The 8,429-nt window shown below is 43.0% G+C and overlaps 1 protein-coding gene across 1 annotated transcript in view; it reads left to right on the forward strand.

Moving 5' to 3' along the window:
* The window catches only part of lrp6 (low density lipoprotein receptor-related protein 6), a 47,763-nt gene extending 44,471 nt beyond the window's left edge, over positions 1-3,292 (forward strand). The window contains exons 20-23 of the mRNA XM_017494434.3: positions 73-303; positions 405-541; positions 984-1,081; positions 1,595-3,292. Of these exons, the coding sequence (XP_017349923.1) occupies positions 73-303; positions 405-541; positions 984-1,081; positions 1,595-1,898 (770 nt within the window). The 3' untranslated portion in view covers positions 1,899-3,292. The remainder of the gene's footprint in view (positions 1-72; positions 304-404; positions 542-983; positions 1,082-1,594) is intronic.
* The last annotated feature ends 5,137 nt before the right edge of the window (positions 3,293-8,429 follow it).

Here is an 8,429-nt window from a genome sequence, read left to right on the forward strand (position 1 = left end):
GCTTTTTGATATTGTCGTTTTTTTTTTAACTGCTGTGGCGCTGTATATAACGTGCTGATTGTTTATAAACAGACCCCACAGAGGAGCCTTCCCCACAGCCCACCAACACCATCGGCTCCATCGTCGGCGTGGTGATGACGCTGTTCGTCGTGGGCGCCGTGTACTTCGTGTGTCAGCGCGTCCTCTGCCCACAGATGAAGGACGACGGCGAGACCATGACCAACGATTTTGTCGTGCACGGGCCGTCCTCTGTGCCGCTGGGCTACGTGCCGCATCCGAGCTCCCTGTCCGCCTCCCTTCCAGGTGAGACTCGATGACGCACCGCTTCGATTGCACGTGAGCAAACACACACACACACACACTGTCCGTTTTATCCCTTAACGTTTTTGTCTACGCTTTCGCAGGCATGTCTCGTGGGAAGTCTGTGATTGGCTCGTTGAGCGTCATGGGCGGAAGCAGCGGACCGCCGTACGACCGTGCTCACGTAACGGGCGCTTCCTCCAGCAGCTCGTCCAGCACTAAGGGCACTTACTTCCCTCCTGTAAGCAGAACGAAGCGTCCGCTCCAAACACACTTTGTCCAGGTTCACCTTTAACGTCCTAGCAACCACAAGTCATAGTTTCATCTCCGAGTCCGGAAACGCACCAGGCGTCGGACCTTTGGTATAAACTAGCGCTCCGTAACATTACAGAACAATACGGAGGTGTAGATTGTTGGAGAGAGGGTGAACGGGTTGCCATACCCAGTGATCGTGTTCCCCTCTCTGTCTGTGACTCACCCTCGTCCCTCTTCAATGGTTCCTGCACGGCTTTTCCATCGTTACACACCCGAGACCAAGCGGCTCTGGACTTTATTAGCAGCTTCCGACTGGCTCTTAATCAGCCCGATAAAAGATCGATGACCTTTTAAGACGTTGCTATACAAAACAAAAGGATTGTTCTCTAAGGTTTTAATGTTCGTTTTATTTTTTTTATCCCACCCAGATCCTGAACCCTCCTCCTTCTCCAGCTACAGTGCGCTCTCAGTACACAATGGAGTTCGGCTACTCGTCCAACAGTCCCTCCACGCACCGCTCGTACAGGTATACGATCTAATACTACCTTCTTCTCTCATCGAAGTCATGATTGAGCTTCACAGCTTGTAGGAACTACGCAAAACAATTTCAGTAAAATATCCTTTCCTTTTTTCTTTTTCTTTTTTTTTTTTTTTTTAAATGCCCGAATTCCCGTTCTCGGCGTCTCTTAAACAGTACGTATGACGTAATAATTAAAACACATCCCTTGAAATCTCTTCAAGCTTGCAATCTTATCTTTTTCCAGTATTTTTCTGAACTTTTCCTGTGTTTTCGTGCCAGTTTTAGGAACAGCGTTAGACAGGACGAAGTTTGAGATGCTTATGTGTCATGATTTTTTTTTTTTTAAATAGTTCAATCGAAACTGTTCTTTGATATCAGGAGATCCAAACAGCTTGAAGCTGTAAGATTTTTTTCCCCCAGTAGTACTGGTGTAACTGTTGTGTCCATTATACTCTTAAGGTTACCAAGCAGCTCTGCGTCTATAAACCGAGTCCTCTCTGCGTTTGCTCATTTTCACAGCTACAGACCATACAGCTACCGGCACTTCGCTCCTCCGACCACGCCGTGCAGCACAGACGTATGCGACAGCGACTACACGCCCGGCCGCAGAGCACAGCCCATCTCCTCCATCGTCATGGCCAAGGGCTACGCAAGCGACGCCAACTACGACTCGGAGCCGTTCCCGCCACCACCCACGCCGCGCAGCCAGTACCTGTCAGCCGAGGAGAACTGCGAAAGCTGCCCGCCCTCGCCGTACACAGAGCGCAGCTACTCGCAGCACCTGTACCCTCCGCCTCCCTCACCCTGCACCGACTCGTCCTGAGCCCCACCAACCACGTCCATAGCCCCGCCCCCACCCCGCCCAACCATCTCAATCAGTGTAAATAGCATCTGTGCATAGAATGACTTTTTTTTTCTTTTCTTTTCTTTTCTTTTCTTTTTTCTTTTTTTTTTTTAAATAAAGAAGAGTGACTGATGTGTATGTTGTTCTGTAAAGAACGAGAAACAGTTTTTATGGGGGGGAAAAAAGACACTTTGGCGTGCAGAGGTGGCGGATACTTGTAAAAAAAAAAAAAAAAAAAAAATGAGAAAGAAAAGAAAGCATATTTATATATTTTCTATACAGCGTTTATCGGTAATGCCATAGAGCTTTGTATTGCTAAAAAAAAAAAAAAAAAATTTGTAAATTTTTTTTTTTAAAGAAGAAAGTTTTATTAAATTCACACAGACATCACGTTGCCTTAAACCGAGAGTGCGTAATCAAGCTACCTGTTCAGGAGGCTGGAGCGCTCGGGGGGAAACCTGAGGAGAGGACTGCAGGTTGTCACATTTTTCTGATGCCAAAAAAAAAACGAGGCGGAGAGACGGGACGGAGAAGGAGATTGGAGCCTCGCTGTGGCTCTCGCTGGCATTACACCAGTCAGCTCTGTTCACTGGGGCCATTTTGTCTGAAGCTCAACCACTAGATCTTCTGATCAGCCAGTCCACCTAGAGCTCTCCTACGAGCTCACAGGAGAACGTGTTGCTCCGGGTGACCTTTTTCCACCCTGTTGTCGCGTTCGTATTTGTGTCGAGCGCAGCGTGGCGCTACCGGAAAAGGAAAAGCTATGAACTGTAGCAATAAGAAAACGACAGCCGGTCAGACTGACGTGTGGTGCTGCTGAAAAGTGGCTCTAAAAACGAGCTCCAGGACACATGAGGAAACGCCACTCTACAGTCTTGAGCAAATAACCAAAATCTTCACTTTTGCCTCAAATGATTATGATTTTTTTTGTTTGGGGATTTTTTTTTTCTTTTCTTTTTTTCCCCTCCTCCTATCACACCTTACTGCAACTGCACACCAGACACGTCCCTAGCAGGAGGTCACAACTCGGAGCACGTCTCTCATATACTCTGTCCTTTCTCCCTGCCATCTCCTCACCAGCCATCAGCACTGTGTATTCCTTATGGGAATTATATATTAAAAATATTCCTCACAAACATTCAATACACAATCAAGGACAAGTTTATCGTGCCTCAGCAGTTTTTGATTTTCGTTTTTTTTTTTTTTTTTTTTTATAAAAAAGCTCTTTTAAATCATTATTTTGTTGTTTTTTTTTTTTGTTTGTTTTTTTTTGAAGACTACCAGTGCCCATAAAATGTCAAAATATTTTTGTACCACATATTGTATAGATACCATATTTATAAGCTATAAAAGGAAGAAAACTTGTAAATCTCTCCACGATATCCTTGCAGTGCTTTACCAGTATGCTTTCGATATATGCTTTCGTTCTATTTTTCTATTAAAAACAAAAACAAAAAACGTATATACCGGTGAGAGTACAGCGACAATCCGTGCCGAACGTCAGACGCCGGAGAGCAGCGATTCACGCCGGTCTGTCCCGTCCGCGTCAAAAGTCCAGTTTTTACAGATACTCTGGGGTTATTTTACAGCGCACAGTCCTGGAGTGTTAGTGCAAAGTTTGTCTTGTTTCATTTTGTTTTCTTTTTCATGCTTTTCAAGGACAGAGAAGTGTTGCTGGATCAGCTCTGATGCTCGTAATACATAAAAACCTGCCTCTATATATATATATATATATATTAACATCGGTTTGTGGCTGAATCAGGACTTTTTAAGCATTATTATTATTATTATTATTGGGCCTGTGTTGCTTTTCATCACTCTTCATACCATCATGATAAAGTGGGCATGATTAATAGTTTGCAGTTTTATCTGTTGTCAAATAAGGGACATTACACCAGCACAAATATTTTCCCCCCTTCCTGTGTTAGAGACTTGGATGAGTCCTTCTACCATCTGTTCGGAGCGCAAGACCCATGCGTCACGTTACACACGTCCAGGTTGTTCTGTAGACAATCAGCCTGTCGCGTCTGCGCGAGTTCTGTTTTAATACAGCGCACATTGAGGTGGTCTTTTTGTTCACTTGGCAACCCTGTCGAAAACGCTCACAGGTAATAATCCGCATTTCTTTTCTGATTCAGTGTAACTCTGGACAGTTCCAGTCACGCCGCTGCCTTTTTTATTATTATTATTTCATTTTATATATATATATATATATATATATATATATATATATATATATATATATATATATATATATATATATATATATATATAAAAAATTTTCCTTTTTTCTCCCCTGTGCAAAAAGTCCACTGCATCTCTTCACTGTGATGGATCTGAAACGTCACGCGGTACAATCAGATATATACATATCCGTTTACATTCTTTACAGACTTTGCCCCGTTTAAGCCCTGATGGTCTCTCCTTACTGCAAGGGCTCCTGGGTAATTTCCCTTCTCAGTGTATCGGTCATTTGATTACCATCCAAGTTCAAGCAGCATTGTCGTCAGGCCATATTCTCCTACTCTCCTACTGCACTTTAGGTACTTCGGCGTAGTTACCGGTACGACAGCGCGCGAGTCTGAAACCTTCACGGAGGCGTGACAGAGTTCTGAAAGAATCGACAGTTCATCAGGCGCCAGCGTCGTTTTCATGCTTGTAGCAGTGTAACTTTTTTAAACATATTAAGGGGCTACCAAAGGTATGAAACACGATCAGGATTAGGCCTTACTGTTTCACCTTAACTCATAGATTTTGACGCACAGGCGTTTTTGTTTGTTTGTTTGTTTGTTTGTTTGTTTGTTTTCCCCTCTGGCTGGCAGAGCTTGTGATGTTTGAAAGTAATTGTTTGTTTGTGGGGGGGGGGGGTCAAAGAGGTCAAAGAGCTCGCTGCCTCATGCTGCCACAGAGTGGTAAAACATTAAGCACTTTGGTTCCTGCATGTCGGATCGTAGCAGAGAGTTGAGACGGAGACTGAAGGACAGTGGGGCCTGTCGATGGAAGACTATTTTCTTATCATTCATTGCATTTTATTTTATTTTATTTAAAAAAAAAAAAAATTTTTTTTTTTTTTTTTTTTTTTTTTTTTTTTTTTTTTTTTTTTGATACCACGGTGCTTTGCAAGGATATATTCCAAGGTGACCAACATTTGGTTAGTAATAAGTCATGTATTTCGTTATTCCACTAACTCGACTATTTTGTACATTGATCGCTTTACATGTAAACATTGTATAAAATGGACATGTACAGCCCATTCAGTAACTACTATAAGCTGTTGTAACAAATGAAATGTTGATTTTTTTTTTTTTTTTAAATAAAAATGAGTGAAGTTTTAAGATGGAGGTTTTTCTGTACCGAAGGCGTGCATTACTAAATGAACGAACAGTGTTTGTATCAACAGTTAAAAAAAAAAAAAAAAGTAAGAATCTCTTCTAGGGGGAATAAAATATCCACCCGGACAATATTTTAGACCATGATTAATTTAACGTTGGTGTTGTATGATATTTTAGACTTTCTAATCATTTTAGACTTTTTTTTTATTAAGTCGGTGCATGTTTTGCATGTACATGTACATTAATGGGGGTTTCTGTTTCCCTGTTCCCCAAATCTAGAGAGGTTTGACTCGAGGTCCCCGCCTCCGAACAGGTTTTATGGCGTGACGTCAGATCAGCATGGCTGCTCACAGGGTCTGAAGTAAACCCAGTAACACTTCTTCTCTTTGAATGAGTTGCAGTGTATATACGAGCTTTAGATCAGGCAACACACGGGTATAATCACGTGATTAAATCTGTAACGCTGATTACACCGGTCACTGTTTTTTCAAGAGGAAATGATAAATCACTCATCTCAGGACGAGTGGAGAGGAACAGAATCCGAGCTGCTTGAAGTCCAGCGTGACGTTTCCACAGTCAGTGATGATTTGGGTTGCCAGGTCATCTGCTGTCGAGAGTCGATGCAGCGTCTACCAGGAGATTTTAGATCACTTCATGCTTCTATCTCCTGAGGAGCTTTATGGAGACGCTGATTTCCTTTTCCAGCAGGACTCTGCACCTGTCCACAGCGCCAAAACTATTAGTAACCGGTTTACTGACCGTGGTGTTACTGCGCTTGATCGTCCAGACGACTCGCCTGACCCGAACCCCATAGAGAATCTACGAGAGACTCCAGACCCGACAATACAGACGAGCTGAACGCCGCTATCAAAGCAACACACGATTTTATGGAGATGCTAGAGATCACGATCCTCTCTGCTCTCCGGACCCGCCTGATCCGTTTCGGATGTCCTGCCTCTGGATGGAGCTCTCATCTACTCCAATTCCAGACTGCTGGGACTACGGCCGCTTCTAAATCCAAACAGACTTCATATGAATCCATAATGAACTTTTTCACACTATCTGTTGTTACCCAGATGAGGATGGGTTCCCTTCTGAGTCGGGTTCCTCTCAAGGTTCTTCCTCTTAAAACATCTTAGGGAGTTTTTCCTCGCCACCGTCGCCGCTCAGTTGGGATAAATTCTCACCTTTAATATCTGTATCCCGTGTTTATATATTTCTGTAAAGCTGCTTTGAGACGATGTCAATTGTAAAAAGCGCCATACAAATCGAATTGAATTGAATTGAATCGAACCCGGGCTTCCAGAACACCTCAGCAGCGCCACAGGCTGGTCGCCTCCATGCACCGCCGCACTGATGCAGCAATTCCTCCAAAAAGCATTAAAGCCCTAACGAGTACCGAGTGTATAACTTATACTTTCCAGAAGGTCGACATTTCTGTATTAGAAATTCTTTATTCGAATATTTTGAGATACCGGATGTTTGATTTCCGTGAGCTGTGAGCATTAATCAAGATTAAAACGAAAGACAAGGCCTGAAATATTTCACTTTGTGTAATGAATCTAGAATATATGAATATATAAGCTCCACTTTTTAAAATAAACCACAGGGGGGGAAAAACCAACTTTTCCACGATGTTCAGATTTTTTGAGGTGCAGCTGGACATATTCGTTGTGGTGTATTTATTATTTATTTGCACGTGCTTTTGTGTTATTTGAAAGGGATATAGGTTTATATAGGGATATAGAGTTTGCATGTTCTCCTCGTGCTTCAGGGGTTTCCTCCGGCTTCCTCCCTCAGTCCAGAGACAGAGATATATAGAGATGGAGAGATTCTTGGTACTCTTAGTGGTTCCTGACTTTTCAGACACGCTGTACGTTATACCAGGGATGGTCAAAAAATGAGTACAGTTCACTGTAGACTTTACTGTGCAAAAAAAAAAAAAAGTTTCTCCAGTTGTGTCCATTGATTTCTCTGGTGTTATTAGCCTCATGTAATTCTATTTCAATCCAGTAGAGGGAGCGATAGTTCTGAATGTAAAAATACGAGCAACCAGCTCATGACTGAGTTCCACTTCTTCACAGCAGGAACCGTTTCTTCTGTTCTCATTAGGGTTGCCAGTTAAAATATTCACCTGTGATGCACTACGGAGAGCAGAAGAGATCATTTTGTATACATATATCGTACACGATCGGAATTCGTGTCCTTGCTGATTTAGTATTTTCCCGTGTTATCATCTCAAGTTGGCTAAAGACAAACGCATAAGATGAAGACTGAAGGGAACCTGTGTGTTCCTTACACCACCGTGCGTAGCTACCAGTTTAACACAGCAACTTTCTCACTCTTAATGAATACTCAGGGTCTTTTCGTTCTTTGGAGAAATGTCGATTTTGAGTTGTTTTTATTTGGATGGAGGGCAACGGTATAGACTGTTTAGTCTGCCTTATGAAGTCCGTGGATTCCGTCTCTGTTTTCTTGTCATCGCCTCTTTCTTAGACCCTCAGCAGCAGACTGAGGCGTACAAATTCGAAGCCCCCAGTTTCCACTGGCCAGGCTGTGGTGAGAACAAAAAACCCATGACATCAACACCGAGGACAGGCAGAGGGAAAGTGTGTTGTGTAAGCGGTGCCTGGGATCGCTCATTCCTTTTGTTAAGTAGAGTTTGGTGGGAGGCAGTGGGGGTGCACTGTTGTTGCTAGGTGACGGCCATATTGGAGAGGCCCATGTGGTTTTCTTAGCATTACTTCAGATGCTGAGGACTCTCACTGATTCTCTCTCTGCTTTAGAAAGAGCCTACAGGACACCGGCAACGATTTGTGGTTTTTAGATGGCGGTTAAGTCACTTTTTGGGGGAAATGTGAAAAAAATAAGCACGTCGGGATGCGTGTCTGGTGGCTAGCACTGTGCTGTTTCTAGCTCCAGTTGTGAAATTGTAAACTATCCTCATTCTTTCAACTTCCTTCCTTCAGATGATCGGGGAGTGTGTTTGTGACGAGTGTGTTTGCAGCTTTGACTTTTATTGGCCAAGTATTTCTGAACACTCGGGGAATGTGATTATACAGTCGCTCTCACAGCAACCTGGTAACGATGAAATCAGGTAATTGCTTATAATGTTCGATTAATGTGCGAAATATGTACAGTGATGCTTGAAAGTTTGTGAACCCTTTAGAATTTTTTA

This window comes from Ictalurus punctatus, chromosome 19, assembly GCF_001660625.3.
Source record: "Ictalurus punctatus breed USDA103 chromosome 19, Coco_2.0, whole genome shotgun sequence".
Taxonomy (NCBI): Eukaryota; Metazoa; Chordata; class Actinopteri; order Siluriformes; family Ictaluridae; genus Ictalurus; species Ictalurus punctatus.